The following is a 25,000-nucleotide window of genomic DNA, read 5'->3' on the forward strand; positions in this document are numbered from 1 at the left end:
CCACAAGTTGCTGAGCAATTTGACCTTCCTGGAAAATTTGGTTAAAATCTCTTGAGCTAACCAAATGGCAGCTGTGCTACATGGACTGTTTGGTTAGTCATACTCTTGCTGTTGTGTATAACATGAACTTCTTTTGATTACAGGTTCTGCTGTATGGCAGCTATTTGCTTCGTTTTTGAAGCTACCAATTTCTGGAACTCACTGCATTGTGGGTGCGACGATCGGCTTCTCCCTGGTGGCTAAGGGGCAGCGAGGGGTTAAGTGGTTGGAACTCCTCAAAATCGGTAAGAATCAGATGTCTTTCTGAATGTGACATTTGTTGTTTGCTATACTGTCATACAAAGATTAGTTACTCTTTGATTTTAAAAATTGAAATTGGTAGTAAATATACAATATTGAAATACTGTTTGCAAGATGAAGTTGGCTAATGTGTATATGTTTCTTGAATACAAAATATTAAGATTAAATGTTTAAAAAAAAAAAAAAAAAAAAAAAAAAGCACACATCTTGCATTGTTTGCTTTTTATCCCCAATGAGGATGCCTAAGCCTTATAAGTTGCACCATGTCTTGGTGAAAAGATGTTTTTGTTGCTTGATGGCCAAAGGCCATTCAGACTCTAGCAATGGTACAGTGACTAATGGTGATTTTGTTTTTGTTGTTTAAGTGGGTTCCTGGTTCATCTCCCCTCTTCTATCTGGCATCATGTCTGCTATTCTGTTTTACTTTGTCCGCAGATTCATTCTACGCAAGGTAAGGCCTAGATCACTGAATGAGTTTACAGGGGAGGTGGGTTCTTGGGGTTAGAAACTAACACAGTTGTGGTTCTGGTCCTAAGAACTAGTACCTCTTGAAACTTGCTAGTCCTTGTGTGAAGTTTGAGTCAAAGTCAACTGCTGTTGGGGTCCCTAAAATATTAGGCTTACATTTTATTTAAATGTTTATTAAATGTTTGTTTTATTTACTGTAGGCTTATTTAAAAAAAAAAAAAAACATTACAATAAACATTAATGCTCATTCACAGATACATTGGGTTTCTGCACCTGCTTTCCCCACATTCTGAACCCTAAAAGTTTGTGTGGACAATTCCATTGATGGCATACTTCACGTAGCACATCATTGACTCAGTAGTGGAACTATCTGTAGAACCGACAAATATTAGCAGCTGCCATTCTGGTAAACTGGGCTGGACGCTGGGTCCTTGCAATAGCGTTATATACTCCTCTTCCTGTTTGAATTTCTATAGGTTATTCCCACATTTTAATCCTTTTGCCTCATCCAGGTTGCACTTCCATTCAAAATCAGAATATTGTTTTATTCAGTATTAAGAACTTAAGAACATAAGAACATAAAAATGTCAAGAACATAAGAAAGTTTACAAACGAGAGGAGGCCATTCGGCCCATCTTGCTCGTTTGGTTGTTAGTAGCTTATTGATCCCAAAATCTCATCAAGCAGCTTCTTGAAGGATCCCAGGGTGTCAGCTTCAACAACATGGGGGCAAGCTTTGCAAGGGAGTGAGCTCTTCTAAAAAGCACTTTTTTTTTTTTTTTCTTTCGCTTTAAAATCACAGAGGTGTTTATGGGGTGTGGTAATAGTTACGCTTTTGATGTGCCTTGTTGGTCAGTCTTTGCCTTCATCAGTTTCACACAGTTATAATTATTTAAAATTATTTTTCATGCACTTCTTCTCTTGTCACAAATGTGCTACTCTGGCTTTTGTCATACTGGACACAAACCTTGCATCTTCTGAAGGTGTAGATTTACTGCAGCCAGTCAATTGTGAAGGCATTCTTACTTAAAGTGCACTGCCTCTTTTCTTTGTCATTTCTTTTGTTTGCGATTCATCCTTTTTTTACATTTAATTTTTTTGTGGTGGGGGATTGCAACCCGGTATAAATCTCCACATTTTTGTACAATTATTTTACACTTGCTTCAAAGATACAGTGTGCTATTAATTTATTCATCGCCATGGTTTAAATGTAAACTTTCGGTATTATAAACTAAATTTACTTTAGATGTAAAAGTCAAAGCACCAAAATAGCTCAAGTGAGTAGACATTTCATCACAATGTTTCTTTGAAACTGACCATGTGAAATTGTTCTAGCATTTTACACCAAGTTGTAGTATGAATGTATTGATAGTAGGACATAGTTAAGCAATCATCCCTTAAATCTATATAATTTTAAATACTCTTTTACACGGATTAAAGATTGACATATGAAATAAGTTGCTGTGGTCAACAATTAGACTTTTTCAAAAATTGCATACAGAATTGAAATGGGAAATGTAATGTGAGGAAATGGCCATTTTTATGCTGTTGTCTGAAGTATATTTTGTTTATATAAGTCCAGTTAAACCACAGTCAATTATTTTATTTTTGCCCTATTGGTCCAGATGTCAAAAAGAACAATGTTGAATTTAACATTTTATTGGACTACAAGTAGATTTTGTTTAGCTGCCACATGGTTTTCCATTTGCCATTTCATTGTGGCCTTGTGGTTCAAGATATATTTGGTACACACCTGTATTTATATTTTGGAATGTTTGTTGACCAAAAGAAAAAAACGAACCGTTTTGCATCCTTTGCGATTTAAGACTTCCATCAAATGCCAAAATATGCCATATTTGAAATATGTAGTGTTTTTTTTTTAATTCCGTGCCCCTTGATTCCTCTTGCTGTTCTCTAACTGAAGACCCTTTGTATTTATAGAAGGACCCAGTACCCAATGGGTTGCGTGCTCTACCTGTCTTCTACGCCTGCACTATTGGAATAAACCTCTTTTCCATCATGTTTACTGGAGCACCTTGTAAGTACAGGAAATCTGAAACATACCTAACTGTAAAAATGCTTTATTATGGACTCAGTAACTTTAATGCTGCACATTAGTAATTTTCTAAAGGGACTACTCTTCATATCCATTACTGTCCAAAAAACAAACTGCTGTATAATTTGTGAAATGTTTCTGTTTTAGTAATTGTTTGTTTTTCAGACTGGGAGACCTCATTAAACGCATAAACTCCTTTTTACTTTACAGGGATGAATAAAGAAGTCAACTGGCCTGGGCCGATTATACAGAAGGCTGCAGGCCGGTGTACCCTGAGATATGCACACACTTACTGTAGCTGTTTTGGTAGTTCTGCCTATAGTCAGGGTTTTATTCAGACTTGCAACACAGCTCCAGTCCTCTCTTCTACCTTACTCTTACATTAACAGGTTGGTCACCAACTGATGTTTGTCAGGCCAATAACATTTGACTTGTTTTTTTTATGTATATCTGAAACTGATGGCCAGTATTTGTACAATAGGCACTCATAACGTTTGTGTATAACAGTGTACTACACACGTGTACATGTACTGTATGTGTACCAATATGTGAAGCATATACAAAAAGCATTTCTCATTTTGCAAAACACTTTACAATATTAAGTAAACCACAAGAACTGAAAAAAAGATTAGTATATTACTAGCTTTACCAAATAGGACACAACATACATTACAAAACACAAGCCTTTTCATACAGCTGATTAGAATTCTGCACCATCGATCTCTTAAGAGCTGAAGATGACTCCCAAGAAGAAAGCAGCTTCATGTCAACAACTCTATTTCTCAATTTCATCTTCTTTTTTTAATTCCTCCATAAATGGATTGGTACTCACTCCAGAGCTTGATTTGCTATCTTATATAACTTGAGCTATATGATGGTATGGAAACTTCACTTGGTAACTAGAAATAATCTGTTTACCTACTAGATAATGGATGTTGACCACTATGTATTTTATAAACAAACGTTCAACGGTCCTTTATCTACTGTACAGTGAGCAGATTTCTGTTACTAAATACCACCAGGCAGAAAGTGTTTTGGGTAATTTGAGAAGAGGGATTTTGCCACCCTCCCTCCCCACCAATCTTAATAACATTTGAATTTTACATGTAGAATCCAAAAATGTGGCCATTGTGAACCTATTTCTAGATCATTTTAGAAATTGGTCTGAATTATTATAATCACGTGACTTAATTTACTGGTTAATTAGAATGCTGACCTAGAACACTGAGCTGTACATTTCTCTGGGAGTGCGAGTGCATAATCTCCTGAACTCGAACTGCGAATATTGAACAGTGTGCTGTACGTCATGTAAACTTTGCAGTGTCCTTAAGCAGGTTAGAATAGCTGCTTATTTCTATAATTGTCCCTGTGTAAAAATGGCATTCTTTCTCAAAGCTTGCAACACATTTAATTTGTTTTAAGATTAGAAACACCTCCTTAGTAAAATGTGTGTATGTAATATGTAAAAAAGAAACATTATTTATTATTGGTTCAAGCTGGATACAAACAGTTTTTGTAAATGTAGAAATTGAAAATACTTGTTCTTGCTTTTTTAAGGACCTTGATGTCTTTTTAAAAATAATCCTTTTTTGTCTTTTCATATGGAGAGGGGTTTATTGTTTCAGTACAACATGTTTTGGTTTCTTTTTCAAAACTCTTAAGCCGTACTGGCTAGAATATGCTTGAATTTGATTATGCAAACAATTTGCTAGCTAGTTTCGAATTCTGTAATCTGTTCTGCTGCTGAAGGTCCACCAGCTAATCTGCAGCTGTCAGGCATGGTAAGGGTCTAGCATTGCAGAAGGTCTGATGGGATACCAGTAGTATTCTATCAGCACTTGAGCATATGTGAATGTTGAACGTTTTCAGCAACTCTGTCCTTGTTTAGATTGTGTAATATCAGGATGTGCCTAAAAGTTTAAAAAAAAAAAAAAAAAAAAAAAAAAACTGGAAGGAACGCTGTCAAACATATGAACATTGAGAAATAAGATGAGATTTTGCAATACCGGTTATATGACCTTGCAACTTTAGAATTGACAGTCCTCCTGAATCTTATAAAACTAAAATTCAGTATTAAACTATGGGGTTGCTGTATATTTAGAAGTATTTTATGTACAAAGTCCTGGCCATTCTGCAAAATGGTCTAACCAACAGTGTATTATTGAATAGCTAAAAATAACCATTGTAACTACATGGGTTTTTTGTTTTGTTTTTGGCCTAGTCTTGCATAATTGTGCAATAATACCACTACTGTCTAGACTGGGGAGGGGAGGATTCTGAGTCATTGGATCAACACACAAGGTGTATGTTTTTGGTTTTTTTTTAGTACTGAATGTAATTAGAAACAAATGTAAAGTCTTTTTTTTTTTCATTGTTTAACAATGTGGGCACAAATAATTGAGGCCTATGCTTTGCTCCGACGCTACTTTCACATGGGGGGAGGGGGTTCTCAATCTTGATAAGGTACTATATCCAGCCGAGTAAACTACAAGCCGCCAGCTTGCAATATTGATTATTTGTGAGGTTCACAGTGTATCTGTAGATGTCAACTTTTCCTGGTGGCTGTAAAGTAGACCTGTTCATTTAAAACCTTTTTAAAGAATAACATTTTTATATTAACAATGGAGGAAAAAGCTTAAATTGACGCACGATATGATGTTTAATACAGCAGTTTTCAACCTAAGTGTATAAGCTCCCCTGTGATTGTGTCCATATTGAGTTTGCCATCATCAGTCTCCCGTGCATTAATGTTTGTATACTCTGAAGGGAAGAAGTCTGCAGCAGCGGGATTCTGGCTCATCCAGCACTGGAGAACTATGTGGGTGCTGTGTAAGGAGGGTCTTTTCCCCTGAAGTCTCAACTGTGTTTTTTTTTTTTTCTCCTAGTGCTGGGGTTCAAATTCCCTGTGTGGGGTATGATCCTGATAACTCTGGGTTGTGCAGTGATCGCGGCTCTCATTGTCTGGTTTGTCGTCTGTCCCAGATTGAAAAGAAAGATTGAACGTGAGTATCTCTGCTTGGAGTTGTTTCATTAAACATTTTACATAAATGTGATACAATTTGTTGCAGAAACCAAGCGTTCGTGGAAAAAGAACAAAAATAAAAACGTGCTGCAGTAACACTGCAATGTTAAATTCTAGTAAAAAGAATAAACATTTGTATGCTTTGGTTGGCATAGATTTTAAAATGTCTAGCCAGAGAAATTAAGTGATGTCTGTCAAGCCTTGACTGCATTTGGGTTTAGTGGCTAATCAAATCCTGACTTCCAAAACTCCTCTTATAATTGAGGACGATGAATGGCTTAACCTTAAGAGGCAAAAAGGGAAATTTTAAAATCCCATGACTGACTTGTCGCTTACCCTTGAAGCTGAGGAAGTTGCTATGCTTCGTTGCTGTTGTGCCGCAGACCACTTGATCGATGTAAGAATAAAAATGCACTTGCTGTTGAAATCAGTAAGCGGCTGTCAGCGTCCTAGTGAGGGGACTTCACCTTCACTGCATCTCCTTGAGCATTTTGGTTACCAGTACGCTGCAGAACTGCATTGTCAATTAGAAATGGAAGCTTTTTTTATTTTTCTTCAAATGGCAAATATTAATGTTGGAATTGTGGGTTGGCAAAAGCACAAGGCTAAATCAGATTTTCTGAGGTCTTGTACATTGTTACCCTGGGGTCTGATCGGGAATCCGTTTGCTGAAGAGGAGATCAGATTGCGTAAAGCAGGCTGAAATCCTGTGTTCCAGAGAACTAGCCCTGTAGTGGAGCTGCTAGAGCCCTTGCTTGCTCCCCACTTAAAAATCATACTCGACACTCCAGATAAGCTGCGTACTGGGTGTTTTACACATTGAAAAAATATACATTATGCATGCTATTTAAATGTAATGCGTAAAGAATGCGCAAAGCAATTTTGCAGCACTGCTTGAGTTCATTTTATTAAACTTCTTGTACTTCGTTGGTTCCCAGCATCTCAATGGCCAATTGTTTATATTCTGCAAACTGTAGCTAGAGAATGGGTCATTCAAATACCGGGACAGCTAATTGTAGCCTGCCTTTGAATTGCAAGAACAACATGACCAATAGGTCCAGGCTTTCAGTGAAAAGTTGAAAAGAAAAATACACTCTCTTGCAATAAGTGTTTGACTGGTGAATAAGTAACTGAATTCTTGATCTTCGGGATTTCTCTGCGCAGTCTTTAGTCCAACTCGGTATAACCTACCAATTTACCTAACTGTCGAGAGTTAGAACTATATAATAAATACAATATTCTGTGTTTGAGCGAGTCGGGGTGCTTAATTTTTCTATAACAAAGTGATCCGTAAGGAAGAAAATATTATCATTTATTTGCATTGGTGCAGAATTGGTACAGGTGTGTGGTATGTTTGTTGTTTTTTTGTTTTAGGGAGTGTGTTTGGAAAGGGCTAGCACAAGACTATTTGCATAAAACAAAACAAAAAACTACTAGTGGGAGGAGACTCAGTAAGCACAATAGCAAACTATATTGAGTAGCAACTTCTTGGACTATAGTATTAAGGCAGGACTAAATAACACTGCTTTTTGTGTAGTAGTTCAGATTAACATTACCATTCAAATGTAAGGCTGTAGTTCATGCATACCCCATAAGTTAGCATTACAGTGTGTACTGTATTTATTGAAAGTGCTCGTGACTTTAAGGTAATGCTGCATTTTACTCTCTCAAAATACACTTTACATACATGGGACCCGATTTGCATGAATGGGCAAAGTGAACAGTGCCATTGCTCGCTTTAGGACGATGCAGAGACGTTGGTTGTCGGTGGATCTCGTGTCTGTCGCAGAAGAAAAGCAGCAAATAAAGATGCAAATATTTACAGTTGCAACGGTGCACATTGCTTCAATCATTTCTCAAACTTTTTGAGCACATGCAGCTTAATTTTGCAATTCACAGTTAGCTAAACATATGGTATTACATTAGGAAAACTAACATTATTGTAAAACATTTTTAAATGGATAATATCCCTATTTCTCTAAACCCCTGTTTGATGTATGAAAATAAACCCTATATTATAAAGGCTATGAGAACAGCTGAGGCTTTAGGAGAGCGGTGACACGTTGGGTTTGTCTGCTGTCTGTCGTAGGTTATATATGGTGATTTTCTTCTTTTAAAATATTTTTAAATTGATAGTTTTTTTTTCCCTTTAAAGCTTTCAATGTTAGGTTAAAAATTCTGTGATTACTTGCCCTTTTTAAATTTTGTAAAGGACATGAGCTCCACTGACCACCAACATCCTTGCATGGTCCTAAAGATTTTAACAATGCCAGCGCCACCGCTTTGCCCACTCATGAAAATCGGGCCCTGTGTGTTTTTAAATTGGAGAGTAAGTTACTCAATGACCCAAAACCTTACCTGGAATGCTGATCAAACTATCAAGATTTGAAGTTGTGGTTACAGATATTCTATAAATCTGGAGTTTAATTTGTAAGTATTTTATTTTCGTAAATCTAGTAAGTCACTCCAGTTCAACATCAGATTTATGTTTACAAGCCGCTATATCGGAGGTGCTATTCACCTTTAAATTGTGCTACACAGGAGAAGCTATTTATATATATATATATATATATATATATATATATATATATATATTATTTTTTTTTTCTCATTTTATAAACACTTTGCCCTGATTTGAGGGAGGGTGGGGATCAGTTAATTTGTGCCAGCTTTGCTTTTAATCAAAGTCTTTTAAACAGACTTTGTTAAAGTCATTCTAACTGCAATTCAGTTACATAAGGAAATGTATGATAAATGCACTATGGGAATCTTGCCAACAAAGCAATTATCTACGTGAGTTTTTATTCATAACCTGATGAGTGTTTGTTTAAAACTTCATTAATTTATTATTTTAAAAGATTGGTCAGTAAACTGTATGGTATCATTCTAGTTTTTTTCTTTTTTTTGGGGTGGGGGACCCTCGCAGGTTAGTTTGGATAGGGACATGTTCAGTAGAGCACTTTATAGATCTGTACTGTCTGTGAGAAGTACAAATTACTGCAGTCGGAAGTATTCTTCCCATCGTATTCAGTATAGGGGATGTCCAAAATGATTATCAATTACAGCAAGCATACACAGTTTGCTCTTCAATTTATTTTTTTTTTTTTCTCAATATTATTTCAAAGAACCCTTACGTGGAAATTATTTATACGCTTTAATTTAGCAGCACACTTATGCAAATAGTTTATATGTAGTGTGTGTTATCTACAGTGCCTACACTAAAGTCTACGCCCCCTTGAACTTTTTTCACATTTTGTTGTGTCAGTGCCTCAGGGTTTCATGCATTTAAATGATTACAGCTGTGAGTCTGTTGGGATAGGTCTCTACCAACTTTGCACACCTAGGTTTGGCAATATTTGACCATTCTTCTTTACAAAACTGTTCAAGCTTTATCAAGTTCCTTGGAGCGTTGATGGATAGCAATCTTCAAGTCATGCTACAAATTTTCAATTGGATTTAGATCGGGGCTCTCACTGGGCCACTCCGGACATTTACCTGTTTGGCTGTAAAAGCCTGTAGCTCTTGCAAAGTTGCCATTGGCCTCTTGGTAGCCTCTCTGATCAGTCTCCTTCTTGCTTGGTCATCCAATTTGGAGGGACGGCCTTATCTAGGCAGGATCTTTGTGGTGCCATACTTCCACTTTTTGTTTTCTTTTTTAATATATACCAGTCCCCTAATCCAATGCCTTTCAACAACTTTGTCCCGGAATTCTTTTGAAAGAGCCATGGTGCTCATGGTTGAATCTTTGCTTTGAAATGCACTACCCAGCAGAGGGAACCTACTGGAACTGCTGAAATCATGTGAATCACTACAATTTAACAAGTGGAGGTCATTTATCCAACCAAACGATTTCAGTTTTTATTTTCTATTTTCTACAAACTTCTACAATATTTTTCACATGGAAGTTGTGGGGTAGGATGTTTAGATAAATGAAAAAATAAATAAATAATGCATTTTAATTCCAGGCTATAAGACAACAAAAGGTGAATTTTGAAAGGGGGTGTAGACTTTCTGTAGGCACTGTGTGTAATTTGTCAACAAAAGGGAATGTTTAAAATTGTGGATTTCCTGTTTTGTGGCACCGATCCCTGAACAGTAGTATTAATACAACAATGTATTGGAATCTGCATTTTGATAGATTCTGTAACACATGCAGCTGTGTTTTTTTATTTTTTTTTTATTGGTTTTGTTCTTTTCTGATAGAATAATGTTTAATTAAAAAAGAGGGTTTTGTTTATTCACTTTGTGCCTACAGGTACATCTCAATAGTGCAGCACTAATACAGAAACATTTACAAAGATAAAATGCAAATGCTTTTAAAAAGACCAAATTACTTTTAGATTCTGTCTTTTTTTTTTTGTTTGTTTTACATGCAGGACAGACACTAAGATTGTTACATTTACTAAAAATGTACACGGATGAATCTACTGGTTAATCAACTAATGCATGCCCGTAAATCAACCAATCTAATTTGAATCGAGTGACAGCCCTAATTTCAATGTATACTTTTGTATCGCTGTAAGAATGGACCGGTGTGACACGAATGACAGTGACATTTTCTGTTGACTGGTAAAACATTTGGACCAGTCAGTTTTTGCTGGCGGTGGATTATATTTATGTAAAACTGAACACGTGTGGGACACTGCAGCTCACTGGCTGTGTGTCAGATTCTAGTTGACACAGTAACATAAACATTGAGGTTTTTGAACTTGTGTTTTTGTTTGTTTTGGGAAGAGGTTGATCTAGTGTCTTGTACTTCATTTGTGAAGGAGGTTGAACGGTGTGAAATACACACAATTTTACTAAGGCTTGATATTGTTAGCCACCACAGAGTATTAAATATATAACCCAATCTTTCTTTCTCCCTCGCCAACAGGAGAGATTAAGTCAAGTCCTTCTGAAAGCCCTTTGATGGAGAAAAAGAATAGCGACCTGCACTGCCCAGTGCTGATATCTGACCCTGAGACTAAAGATCCACCTTCAAATGGGATTTCTGTTGAAACCAAGAGCCCTGTGATGGAGGGCGTCTGCACTCTCCTGCCTTCTAAGCCAGTGTCTGGGGAGCGGGCAGTCGCATTCAACATTGGGGATTCGGATGATGGTGACGAGATGGACAAGCTGCAGGAGGGAGACAAGAAGGATACCAGCGACGACGTCACCTGCAATAATAGTAAACATCATTCTGCTATCGGATTATTGTTTGGATGTAGGGTGGATTTGGTGCTTCTGAAAAGACACAATAATTCTTTTAAACAGGGATAGTAAATTTTGTTGACTCGATTTCTTAATTTTTAGTTTTGTAATTGCTTTATTTCTTCAAAGTAGTAGCAAAAAAAAGGATGTTAAGAGGCTGGGATTGTGAGGGGGATTGTTGCTTTCAGGTTATTAGTACTGTTTTGCGTTCAAAGTGCTAGTTTTACCTTTTTGTCTCCCTGTTAAAGTGACAGAGAATGCAGGACACGTACAATTCAGGAATGTGGTGAGCAGCCATCTCCCCAGCAATGGGTATAGCCAGTACCACACTGTGCACAAGGACTCTGGACTCTACAAGGACCTACTTCACAAGCTTCATCTGGCCAAGATGGGCGACTGCATGGGGGAGTCTGGAGACAGGCCCATGAGGCGCAACAACAGTTACACGTCCTACACCATGGCGATCTGTGGCATGCCTCTGGACCACTTTAAGCCCTGTGACAGCGACTGGAAAAGTGGGGTGGCAGTTGAGGACACGGAGAAGGACATGGGGGCTGACCATGTCAAGAAGAGGGTGCGCATGGACAGCTACAACAGCTACTGCAACGCTGTAGCAGAATCAACCCCGGCGGAAGGGCTGGAGGAGAGCCAGGTGGCGGTGGAGACAGGGATGGGTGACCGGAAGAGCAGCGATGGATCCCTGGAAGATTGCTGCGAGAAGGACAAGCCAGAGGTCTCCCAGCTCTTTCGGTTCCTCCAGATCTTGACTGCTTGCTTTGGATCCTTTGCTCATGGCGGGAATGATGTCAGGTTGGTAGTTTATTTGTGCAGAATATGTGAAATGTAACCATTATTTTAATATGCTACAGTGCATTTGCTATGTGAACCATGGAGGATAAAGTACTTTAGCCAGGCACAGTACAGATACAATGCAAGACTCTGGAATACTTTAAGGACAGTGGAACGTCGCATATCTGACAGTCGCATAACCACCCTGATCAATTAACTGCCTCGATAAATAAATATTAAGTAGGCTACGAGAGTAATGGCATTGGCAGCAAATGCAGCTTCTGTGATGGAAACAGAAAGAAAGCGTTTAGCAATCGGCCTTTTAGTGCGTTCCCCTTTTAACACCAGGACTGGAGATATACTCATACCTAGAAGCTGTCTTTCTCACGGCTGTATACTGTAATAGTATAACGAAAGGATGTAATTTGTTTTGTTTTTGTTCACTAACCTATTTATGATCCGTAAATGCTGTTTCTATAGATGTTCTCAAGTCCAGCTTTCACATATCTGCCTACATCGTACTGTATTAAATATTAGAGTGACAAGAAATGGGGTGCTTCAGACTGTCCTGCTCTTGTTAAAAGGTGGAACATGTGTGAATACTGAATGGCTTTTCTTTTCTTTCCAGCAATGCAATTGGACCCCTGGTTGCTCTCTACCTAATTTATCAATCTGGTGAAGTTGCCTCGAATACTCCGACCCCTATCTGGCTGCTCCTGTATGGAGGAGTGGGCATCTGTGCTGGTCTCTGGGTCTGGGGAAGGAGAGTGATCCAGACCATGGGAAAGGACCTCACCCCCATCACTCCTTCCAGGTAGATGGGCTACTTCATGCAAATAGGTCAACTGATGCAATAACGGTGATCTTTGTTTGCAAAAAGTAGTGACTCTCTACATTTCAATTGTCACTTTTTAAGCAAAGTGAGTTTGATGTAGTTTATAATGTAAACAGTGTAATTATCTATAGAACAGAAGTGATGCCATTATTTTATTTTTCTTTAAACAGTGGCTTCAGTATTGAGTTGGCATCTGCTTTGACTGTGGTGCTTGCTTCAAACATCGGACTTCCCATCAGCACAACGCACTGCAAGGTTTGTATAATGGAGGGTTTGACAAAATGGATATAGCCTTTGTGACCGGTGCAAGTATCCCAATGGAGTTCAAAGCTAATCCTCAATTACCCCAACAGGCTAGGTTTTTGTTTCAGTCTGGATCAGTTTTGTTTAGGACTCAGACGACATGAACAAGCTGTGAAGCTGTAAACAGTGTGTAGCTCTAGAGTTGATATTAATCACTAGGCAGTAATACATAAAGAAAAAAGTAGAACCATTGGGGGTACTTAAGTATCTGGTTGCCCTATAGAAACCACATTGTGTAATCAGTCCTTTTCATTAATTTTTTTTTTTTTTTTTTTTTTTTTACTGGTGTTTATTCACACTGAGAACACGCCCCTCCCAAATGTAGTACTAATGTGAGTTTCATCCCAGCCTTCTGGAAGCTTTGCACAGGTGTCCTTGCTCTTCACACTGTTCACAACTACCAATAGAAGTAGTCAACCTAGCAAATGCTCTTCTGATGGCCTCCCCTCATTTGCAGGTTGGCTCTGTCGTGTCCATTGGCTGGCTGCGCTCCAAGAAGGCTGTCGATTGGCGTCTGTTCCGTAACATCTTCCTGGCCTGGTTTGTCACTGTGCCCATCTCGGGGCTCATCAGTGCAGCCATCATGGCCCTCTTCAAATATGTCATCCTTGATTCCTGAGTGTGCTAACAGGGGGGTTCATGCAAAGTTCACCTCCTTTAGAAAAGGGAGATCTTCAGTCTGACAGCAGAGCAGCTGGGGTGGACAAAGGAGGAGGGACTGCTGTCTTTTTATGGGAGATTATTTCAGTTACAGCTCTGTAGTCTTGCTATATTACTGTGCTTTAACTCATTGGTGTATTCAGACTACCATAAGCATATGTGTGCTGTACATAATTGCTGGTAAATTCCCAACCCCTCCCAAAAAAAGTTCCTTGGCATTCTGTAATTTTATGTACATTTTTATTTTTTACAGTTGTTTAAAAGTCTGAGTACAAACTGTATGATCATGTTTTTTGTCTTTTTAGAACTGGAATTGTTCCTGGTAATGCAGTTAACTTGTTATTGCCAGTCTATAGAGTAGGCAGTATATGTAGGTGCCAGTCTATTAAACAGTAGTTTCAGAAGTGGATTGGGACGGGTCTAAACAGTATATGCTTTAAATGAGACTTTGTGGAGAGATGTGTGTTTCTTTTTATGTGAAAAAAACAACAAAAAACAAAGGCTGGTACCCAATTGCAATCCAGTGTGCAAAACTGTCCAATGAAATGTAACTCCTAAATTAGGTGCGATGCCTCTTTTTGGTTATTGGAGGAATACTTCCTTTTTTTTCCCCTGTGTATCTTCTGCTTTGAAACATACAAGTCCCACAACTGCAAATTTAGTTTGCCATTTTTAATGTATTGGAATTTCTTGGGTGTTAACTTTATATTGTCCACATTTGATTCCAGGTAAATAGTTTGCAGGTTTAAGTTGCATTTATCTAAAACGTCAATATATTCAAGAAGATATAATATATATTATATATATATATATATATATATATATATATATATATATATATATATATATATATATATATATATATATGTCTGCAACTGTTTTAAGATGTATTTGGTCTTTTAACTAACTTATGTATTAAGAATTGCGTATTTCTATAGATTTAAAAAAAAAAGTGAACTGTGGTTCTAATGCTATAAACTGTATTCCTGAAAACTTGACCGTACTGAAAGAGGTAGGGACTTTTCAATGGCAGTATTCATGTCTTGCACACTGTAGGGGTGCAGGTCTGGGGTTGTGAAAGTGGAAACCACCTGGCTTTGTATCTTTTGGCATTGTTGCTCCTCTTAAGTTTTTGTTCAGATAAGCCTGCACCTGGTGGTGTGTGGGGTTAGAGTCCTTTTTTTTTTTTTTTTTTTTTTGTGTGGTTGCTTTAGATGCCTTGTGAAATAGGTACCAAAGAGTAGAGACTGGAGTGTTGGAAACCATATGCAACACTTGCTGTTTTGTCTTCCAGTGTGAATGGAGGTTTAAAAAATGTAATTCAATAAAAACATTTTTAAAACTACCAATTGGAATGCTTTCTTCAAGTTATTTCTGCTACCATGGGGCTGCTTTTGAGAGCTACATATTCACTGCTTTGAGAATCCAGAGAGCCACAGTAGTGGGGACAGATGGCAATGTCAGGTGTGAATCATTGAAGTAAGAGTGAAATTAAAAAAAAAAATCTGTAGGCTCCTCCCAGTTTTTTCAAGGTTATTACTTTGTTGCTTTCTACATTTTATGATGCATCTCTAATTCAGTTTTCTTTGCTGTTACTTTAAGTTCCCTTTCAAGTGGGAAATGTAACCATTACATAATGGCCTAACGGGGATAGTATCTCTTATAGCCCAAATTACTTGAGCACTTCTATCAAAGCTGCTCCTTTAAGAGCCCTGTATGTGTCTGACTGTGACTCCACCCCCAGGATATAAATGAAGAGTGACTCAAAGCTCGGCACTATTTTTCACTTTCAGCCCTTGCCTGAGGAAGGAGTGAACTCTGACTTTGTCATAACTATGGAGAGAAGCTGCTTTAGTTCACTTTTTCTCTATTATTTTGCCATAGGTCCAAGGCCTGTTCTATCAGGCCTACCTGGCTTCTTGCCAATCATACACCACAAACACCTTGGTGATCGCCATCATGAGGACAGGTGACACTGCAGTTTCCATTCGGCCCCCTTCCCTTTCAGAGCATGAACCCTCAAGAACCTATACTAGCATCTCAGAAGGAGGCTGCCCTACTGCAGAAACAGGCAATTTCAATTCTTCGCCCTTGGCGAGAAGGGTTTTCGTCCAAGTACTTCCTGGTGCCGAAACAGGATGGCGGTCTTAAACAGATCCTTCACCTCAGACAACTCAATCTGTACTTGAGAGTACAAAGGTTCAAGATGCTGACAACACACTAGCTGTTGCAGCCATTAAGGTCAGGTGACTGGTTCACTATAGTGAACCTCATGGATGCTTACTTTCACATCTGTGGGTACTATTGTAGACAGTTAATATTCTTAACGGCAATAACTTTTATTAGAACGTACAAACCAGTTTTCAATATTGCACTCTGAAAACAATAGCAGATTTACATGTTGCATACTAAAAAATATACCACTTTCCATTAAATTTAAAGTTTAAAGGTTGTTCAACCTGAGTGAATGATTTACTACTGAGGTTCCCTCCTTAGAAAGATGGTATTTATTAAGCATGCAATCAAAATATGTTCAGGAATCAATAAAAACAGGTTTTAAACAATTTGCCAATTAAATAATAGTACACGCAACAAGGATTTGCACAATACCTGAATAGATATTTCAGATCATTGTTACCTAGCCTGGAAAGCAGTCGAGTTGCAGCGTGCTGTTGTTGTTTCTCTGAGTGTCAGGGCCCCTGATCTGGATGGATTAATATTGAAAGTAGAGGGCTTCAGGCACGATCTTGTAGTTTTTTTGTTTTGTTTTATCCGTTTTGTTTTTAACGTTTGCAGTCGACTTTTGTACTTTTCAGACACAACAGATTTTGAAATTCTGTGGCACGCTCGGCTTGGCTTTGTGCCTGAATTGGTCTTGCAATGTTGATTGTTCGCCTCCCTCCCTCCCTGTCTCTTGTCTGACTCATTCGTGATCATTATTTAGAAAGGGGAAACTTTTAAATGTACATAATTTGTTAAATCATTCTGATTTAGTCTAATTGACCATTATTTTTACAATAAGAAATTACATTTCTTTAGACACCAAATATGTCGGTATGCAGCTTTGGTTAGACATTGCGAACAGTTTCATTTTCGATGGGATTTTCTAGCTGTGTTATTCTGTGCTTGTTAGGGATTTAAAAATAAAAACGCTTGCATCTTGTACTTTGTAGTGGTTTTAAATCAAGATGATGTGGAATTGTTTTATATTTCTTGTTTCATTTAAGTTGGTTTAAACTGGTCAATTTTTTCTCTCTTTTGCTGTGTGTTAATGATCTAAACCCCCTTCCCCCACTAGACATGGTGGTTCCACTGTGTTTAAATCTCAGAGCTGGGTTTGATTAACCCTTTTGTTTCATGAGTGCCTGATGTATTCAAAGTGTCAGATAGATTGTTATCACCAGGCAAAGCCAGTTGTATTGGCTCTGTCTCTATGTGGGGTAAATCTTGTCAGTCAAAGGAATGGCTAGACTTGTACTGGATTTGCTCCATATTGCGTTTGATTTCTGTCAAATAATAGCAACAGATTTGTGATGACAAGGTGTATGTGATATGCACGTCCCTGTAGGACCCGGCCACAGGAAGTACTTGCAGTTTGCCATGCAAAGTACCACGTACGAGTTCTGTGTGCTGCCTTTCACTCTCTCTCTCTCTCTCTCTAGCTCCTCACACTTTTTCAAAGTGCATGGCTTCTATATTGGCCCCTCCTGAGACTAAAAGAGCTCAGAGTGATCAATTACCTAGATGACTGGTTGATATGTGCCGAGTCACTGGCACAGGCAGTGTTGCCACACGAGACTGGTCACCAACCACCTGCAATGGTTCGGCATCACGGTGAACCAGTTGAAAAGCCGGTCAACGCCCTCTCAAAGGGCTTTCTATCTCGGTGCAATCCTAAATTACAGAAACATGATCGCCATTCGGTTGGACGTCAGAATCCAGAGGCTGACTGTCTGCTTGGAGCTGTTTCAAACGTAGCGGTCAGGGTACTGACCTTCCAGAGACTTCTGGGCCTGGAGGCAGCAGCATCCCAGATCCTCCCCTTAGGGCTCTTACGCATGTAGCCTCTTCATGCCTGGTTCAACCACAGGGTCCGGCACCCTGTCTTCACCACTTAATCACAATGTCTCGTCATTGTATGGAGGCTCTTGTGGTGGAAACAACCAGCTCACTTGTGCTTGGGCACAGCTCTGGGCTGTGTCATGAGGAGTGAGGTGCTGACTACCGATGTTTCCAACCTAGGATGAGATGCTGTCTGGAACGACTTGAGCGTACAGGGAGTGAGGATCTCCAAATAAATGTTTTGGAGCTGAGGGCAGTTGATTTGGCCCTGCAGCATTGTTTCTGAGTGTTACAAGGGAGACGTGTGTCGATCCATACAGACAATACCACAGCGGCGGCTTACATCTAGGGCTGGGACAATGTGTTTCATCGATTTGCTGGAAAAACCATCGATGTATAAAATAACCATGCATGGTTGAAAAAAATACATCTATCAGTTCATTAATAGGACAGTTTTTATTAGGACCTAATAAATCTACACTTTTATTCCTTGCCTTTCCTTTGGTTCCTCTAAATAATAATAATAATAATAATAATAATAATAACTCCCCGTCCACTAGGCAGCACGTACGTTTTCAGAGTAATAAGTGTGAAAAAAAAAAGACCTACAGTAGAGACTAGAGGTAGGCCGCATTTCAGGCTCAGGTTTTGCTTGTTAAATTGTCAATTAAATTTAATTGTAAATAATGCTTTCAGATGTTTGGAAGGTTTTTTTTTTTTTTTACAAAAGAACAAAATGTAAAGGTAAAATGCGCTGTTTGTGGTTTTAGTGAGCGTCTGTGGCAATTCCACCAACCTGCGGGATCATTTAGTAAGACAGCACCTGACAATACGACAGCGGGAACACAAGTAAAAAACTAAAGGAAGTGTCTTGTCCAAAGACAATCTCCAAATTCATTACTCTGGACCACGAACATGCAGAGGAAAAGCTTAGACAGGATTTGTGTCAGGAGTGTAATTCAATGTCCATCACTACCGATGTGTGGACAAGCATGGCACAAGAAGTGTTTTTAACATCTGCCATTACATTAAGCAAAACTGGGAACACGAGTCAAAAGTATCAGCAACACGAAAATGACACGAGAAACACACAGCTGTGAATTTAGCAGAAGCAATCAATCAGATAAACACGGCGTTTGAAGTGCCTACAAAAGTAACAGCTTGTGTTCATGACAACGCGGCCAACTTGTGCAGAGCAATGTCTTTGCTTTCTGCAAGCGAGTGTGTCAAGAGTGAGCTGTGCAGGACACAATATAAATCTCTGCATTCAGAAAAGCTTGGCGTATGAACGACCAGTCCATACGAATCCCTTTCAATTTGAAGATGGCCACCAAACATTGTTTATGGGCTATACCCCTGCCTATTGGTAGGTGTCACTGAGCTCTTACTATCAAAGCTGCCAATAGGCCCCCATTCCCTCGATGACCGCCTCGATCCTGCCTACCGAGGAAATAAAACCGTCATGTAGGGAAGGATCTCTCTCTTTTCGCTTCTCAAGTTGGTATGGTAAGACCATCTGTGTTGCATTGAGCCCTTTTTATTACTTAAAAAGCTCTGTGTTGAGCCGGCTGCTAGATCCCCTGCACTTCATGCTGAAAGCTGGCTTGCCGCTTTCATGGAATCAGTAGCTCCTAAACCGTAGCCCTTTTTTTCTCTTTCTAATACTGTACCTTCAGCACCTGCTCGCTTGCGATGTAGACTGCTGTGTCTACTGTCTGTCATCTGTGCGTTGACTGCCCGTGCAGTATTATTAAAAGAGTGAGTGTGTGTTTTTCACCCCCTTTACTTGGGAGAGCGCTGTTACTCCACCAGGGCTAGGCCTGCCTTGTCCCCGTTGCCGAGTTAGCCCTCCAGCCGCCTTTGGGCCGCCGGTTGGGGCCATGTTGTTTTGATTGTGCTGCGTGTCCTAGTGCTGGGTTGCACAGAGGACTAGCTGCAGTGCGGCTGCTTACAGCCTGAACCAGCCCCATTGCTGAGTTGAGAAATCTCTTGCTGGCTGTGTTGGCCCACCACCACGTGTGCTGGGCCTTACAATCAAACAGAGTGTGCTCTCCACCATCTGTACTGTATTATTGTATTGTGTATTTTGCTGTATTGCTGTCCCTTGTGTCCCCCTGTTGTACACAACACGCTGCCCAGGTGTGTGATCATGCTGTTAGGGTAGGCACCGTTACATAGCTGCCCCTGGTGTTTTTTAAATACCGCGATGCGTGCTTGGCCCATGCTACTTCGGTACCACGGTGCGCATGGTGCTCATTGACAGTACCCAATACAGGCAGTGTGCCAATGCTGCATGGCACTCGGTGCACTCGGTACGCACGGAGCGGTACTCGTGCACGCGGTACGCACGGAGCGGTACTCGTGCACGCGGTACGCACGGAGCGGTACTCGGTACACGCGGTACGCACTGTATCCGTCGGTGTATGGGGCTCGTGGCACCATGCCTGCAGGTCCACAGAGCAACAGCGGCAGAGCCACGTTGCTCTGTTTTTCGGCAACATGACGTGGCTCCTTGGCCTCAGCCCTTCCCTGCCTTCCCTGGCTTTGTGGAGGAGGTGCGGTCCTCTTGGGACCGCCCAGCCACAGTGCCTACTCAGTTGAGGTACGGTTTTCAGCTGGCCTCATTGGAAGGGGTGGAGAAGCTGGACCTGGCGGGGTTTCCCCCTGTAGGCTCCACCATCGCAGCCTTGGTCAAGGCTCCACCGGCAGGAAGTATGCCCAAGGACACTATGTGCCCAAACCTGCAATGCAGGGTTATGGAGACAAATGTCCATAGGGCATACATAGTGGGGGCTCAGAGTACCCGTCTGGCGAATACATCCAGTGTGCTGGTACATGGATGGCATATTTCGTGACGCCCCACTCCCAGAGCTGGTAGCCACGGAGTAGCGCTTACTGTCGCACATGTTGCTCCAGATCTCTGGCCTGGAGGGGCAGGCCCTGGGCCGGAGCCTGGCTCTCTTAGTGGTCATGCACAGACAATTGTGGCTATCGCAGGTGCAGGTGCCTGATGCAGATAAGGCTGCCCTTTTGGATGCGCCTCTATCGCTAGGCCATACCTTCGGTCCAGCAGTGGAGGAGATCCTGCTGCAGTCTCTCTGAGAACGCAAGTTGTTTAGGCAGGTGGCCGCGTTGCCCCCTCCCCCCGCTCCAGTGCAGGGTAGGTGAGCCGCTGGCACGCACCTCCAACACGGACGGTCACCAAGACTGTGCCCGTGCCTACAGCCCCACTGGGTGATCTTAGGTTTGGCCTACAAGCCTCACCACAGGCAAGAGGCAGGGTTCTCCCACAACGTGGAGGGCGCGCAGGCCATGGCCAATCCATGCAGCAACACCCTAGAAGACGGTTCCAGGGCAATCACCCTAGGCAGCCGTCTCAGTCAGCCCCAGTAGGGCCCCTGAAAGCTTGTGGCCTCAGACTCAGTTCACAGCACAAGAGCTGCACTACTCAGATTCTTGGGTGCTCGCGACCGTACAAGATGGTTCCACACTTCAGTTTTGCTTGGGACCACTTCCTTTTTGCGGTGTCATGACTACGTTTGTGACGGATCCACTTCAGGCCTCGGTGCTCCAGACCAAAGTGGCAGCCTTGCTGTGCAAGCGCGCCGTTCATCTCGTAGATCCCACCTCTCACGGGGAGGGGTTCCACTCGAGATACTTTCTGGTGTCGAAGAAGGACAGCGGCTTTCGCCCCATCCTGGACCTGCGTTTCCTCAACCGGTTTTTGAAACAGAGGAGGACTCAGCATCACATACTCCAGTCTGTCCGGCCGGGCGACTGGTTTACCACGATGGACTTGCGGGACGCGTATCTTCATGTCTCCATTAGTCCAGAGCACAGGAAATACCGCCGCTTCGCCTTTCAAGGCAGCATGAGTTTTCCGTGCTGTTGTTCAGCCTCTCCCTGGCTCCCTGTACCTTCCCAAAGTGCGTAGATGCTATCCTGGCCACCTTGTGGCTGCAAGGGGTCAGAGTGATGAACTACCTCGACGACTGGTTGATCTGTTCTCAGTCACGGGAGGGAGCGGTGGCCCACACGATGCTTGTGATGGAGCATCTGGTGAGGCTGGGCCTCACCATTAACGATGCCCAGAGTCAGCTGACATCTGTGCAGTGTACAACGTATGTGGGGCTCCGGCTGGACTCCACTATGAGGCGCGCATACCTGTCAGACAACAGAGTAGCAGCTCTCCAGCACCATCTCTCCCTGTTTCGACATGGATCGAGGGTGCCCCTTATGTCAGAAACTACTGGGTCTGATGGCTGCAGCAATATCAGCCATCGAGCTGGGCTTACTGCGCATGCGCCCGCTGCAATGCATTTCATCTGCATCCCAAGCGCGACAGAGTGTCTGCTGACAGTGTGTCTTGCGTGCTCGGTGGCCATACGCTGGTGGAGGACGACCTCTCACCTGCACCAAAGGATTCGAATCGGAGTGGTTTCCAACCGCTTGGTAGTGACGATGGACGCCTCCAACCTGGTCAGGCCGCTGGACTTCCCTACATATGAATATGCTGGCGCTGCAGGCGGTTGTCCTTGCTCCCCAGCGCTTCCTACCTGTGGTGTGCAACAAGCATGTGTTGGTCCGCACGGACAAAACATCAGTGGTGGTGTATGTCAACCACCAGGATGGCCTTTGGTCCCGGGGGTTGCATTGCCTCACCTTCAGGATTTTGACTTAGGCCTAAAGGAACCCGTTGTCCCTTTCGGGTGACGCATGTCCCAGGCGTGGACAATTGGGGAGCGGATCTCCTCTCGAGGGAGGGTCTGCACTCGTCGGAGTGGCGGCTCCTCCCTCAGGTGGTGGAGGGCATTTGGGAACAGTTTGCCTTGGCGGAGATGACACACTGTCCCCTGTGGTACTCCCTCCGCCGCTTACGTCCCCTTGGCGTTGACGCCCTAGCCATCATATGGCCCAGAGCTCTCCTTTATGCGTTCCTGCCTCTACTCCATTAGTTCCCGCCATTACTCCCGGCCTTTCTTGAAACCAAAAAAATTTGACCAAAAAGTCTGACGTAGCTGGTTTAGATCTCACAACTGAGCAGTGGAAGCTATTGGCTGAGATACTACCTCTACTAATGACATTAGAACTGGCTACAGTACTTTTGAGTGCAGAGAAAAACATTGTGGCTAGTTTTTAGAGGAGACACCGTCTTCTTCAAATTCAACTGATTTGCCAATTTCAGTTACATGGAGTTTGAGAGATAATTTTGTTTTAATTTTGATTTTGTTTGCATCATCTGAATGACCCAAGTAATGTTATGCCACTGCTTTTTGTGTCATTTCTTGACCCCACGATTTCGCCCGCTGGATTTCCTATCCGAAAAGGCCAAAGCCCGTGTGTCTGAAGCACTGTCTTCCAAACTAGTGAGGCTGGTGGAGGACAACCTCGACAATGACGGAAATCATGTCTGTAAAAGTGAGTGCAGCACAGAGGACTTACCTGTTAAAAAGAAAACAAAGACCAAACAAGCAATAGAATTGTTACTTCATGGACGGCAACAAACACACACTACCTCCAAAGAAACCTTAATCCAACAAGAGATGACGATTTATGCTTCTGAAACTCCATTAAGCATCAGCAAAGATCCCTGATTTGGTGGAAAAATAATCAGACATGCTTTCCCAACCTAGCAGCCTTGGTTAAGAGCATGTTAAGAATCCCTGCAACATCGGTCCCGAGCGAGCGTGTGTTCAGCAAAGCAGGGATGCTTGTGAACAAACTACTCTTTGAAACCAGAGAACGTGGATGCCATAATATTTCAGAATAGAAACAGAAAATAAGCTCTGGAGAGAGCACAGACTTTATTACATTGCTCTTGTAAATAGTTATTTTTTTGTGCCCCGTTGGAGTTTTTTTTTTCCCTCTAATTCGATTGCTTTCAAGACATCTTAAGGTAAGACAGTAATATATTTAATGTTTTATTAACTTTTTGTGGGGAACCTCGCCGACAGTGTGACTAGACATAAATAATTAGAAATGTGTAGTTTTAAGTTCAGCTGGAGAAACGTTTACTTTTCGTGATTATATTTGATGAAAATATATGCACTTATTATTTACACGTTTCATTTGCGTTCTGAATAAACGATGCATCGGGTCTTTATGAAAATGATGCATCGATAGTTAAAAAACCCTATCGTCCAGTCCTACTTACATCAACCACCAGGGTGAATCTCTGGTCTCTGTCTGAATCGTGTTGCCCGGGAGCTTTTGCTATGCCAAAGTGGCACAGGAGAACATGGTTCTTGACACCAGCACAGCTTTTGTGCGGTGTGACAAAGTGTCCGCCTCTGTGTGTATTTTCTGTATATGTTGCGTGTGGTGTGTTAAATGTTGGTGTATAGTCATTGGTTCACAGGATATAAACAAGTCTGTGTAACACGAGTGTTTAAAATGTATATGTGTATTTAGGCACGAGGATTGCACAGCACTTCACGTGCAAGTAAAAAGTAATAATATGTGAGCACGGGGAATTGCAATTTATTAATTCACATGCAGTTGTACCGCGACTCCAATTGAATGATTGATTAGCAATCGAGTCTCGGTACAGCTGCATAAAAGCAGCATGTTTTCACCCACTCGGGGTTGGGTGTTCGGTGAGTGGAGAACGGGATAGGAGACGGAGGTAATTAATGTGATCATAAATAATATAAGTAAAATATCTGCTCACCGTGTTTTGTTAGTCCGTTTTGTTAGTCTGTTTATTTTGGCGAATGTGCCGTGTCCTTGTGTTTCTGTTTGTTACCACCCTTTATTTTCTGTTCTGTTTATTCATTAAATGCTGAGCGAAAGCATTCCCTCAGCTTCACCAAACTCCACCTCTCTCTGTTTATTTTCACCCACATTTTCGCCACCCACTCCGGCCATCCTTTGTGACACGTGGTGTCAGAACTGGGACAACAGCGCCTCCAAGCGTCAGACCAGAGCAGGAACCGCATTTTTTGAAAAAAAAAATAGAAATAAATAAAATGGGATGGAAGGAGGATAAAGAGGTGAAGGACAGGGAGGAGGAGTACCGCCTAAGGGCCAGACATCCACAGCGATTTAACAAGCCATCGCCGGGGTGCCTCCTCTGCGACCAGGACCATCTGTTCACCAACTGTCCCTTCCGCTGCCCCTACCAAGAGGGAGAGGAGGAAATGGCCCAGGAGAGGAAGGGGAGGAGGAGACAGAGAAGGGGAAATGAGAAGAGGAAGGCAGAGCGTCCACCACCCAAGTTTCCACCAGCAGAGGAAGAATGCCTGCTGGTTTTGCCTCCAGAGCCAGAGGGAGAGGCCCCACCGCTGTCATCCCCTGCCAGTGAGGGAGAGCC

General features: G+C 41.6%; 1 protein-coding gene across 4 annotated transcripts in view; it reads left to right on the top strand.

The window, feature by feature from the left end:
- The window catches only part of LOC121303195 (sodium-dependent phosphate transporter 1-like), a 66,775-nt gene extending 52,395 nt beyond the window's left edge, over positions 1-14,380 (top strand). For all 4 annotated transcript variants that reach the window (XM_041233745.1, XM_041233742.1, XM_041233744.1 and 1 more), the window contains exons 3-11: positions 144-284; positions 666-751; positions 2,710-2,806; positions 5,710-5,826; positions 10,723-11,016; positions 11,288-11,849; positions 12,457-12,642; positions 12,834-12,918; positions 13,424-14,380. In XM_041233745.1, coding sequence (XP_041089679.1) covers positions 144-284; positions 666-751; positions 2,710-2,806; positions 5,710-5,826; positions 10,723-11,016; positions 11,288-11,849; positions 12,457-12,642; positions 12,834-12,918; positions 13,424-13,585 — 1,730 coding nt within the window. In that variant the 3' untranslated portion in view covers positions 13,586-14,380. The remainder of the gene's footprint in view (positions 1-143; positions 285-665; positions 752-2,709; positions 2,807-5,709; positions 5,827-10,722; positions 11,017-11,287; positions 11,850-12,456; positions 12,643-12,833; positions 12,919-13,423) is intronic.
- Positions 14,381-25,000: the final 10,620 nt, after the last annotated feature.

Source organism: Polyodon spathula, chromosome 31 (assembly GCF_017654505.1).
Source record: "Polyodon spathula isolate WHYD16114869_AA chromosome 31, ASM1765450v1, whole genome shotgun sequence".
Taxonomy (NCBI): Eukaryota; Metazoa; Chordata; class Actinopteri; order Acipenseriformes; family Polyodontidae; genus Polyodon; species Polyodon spathula.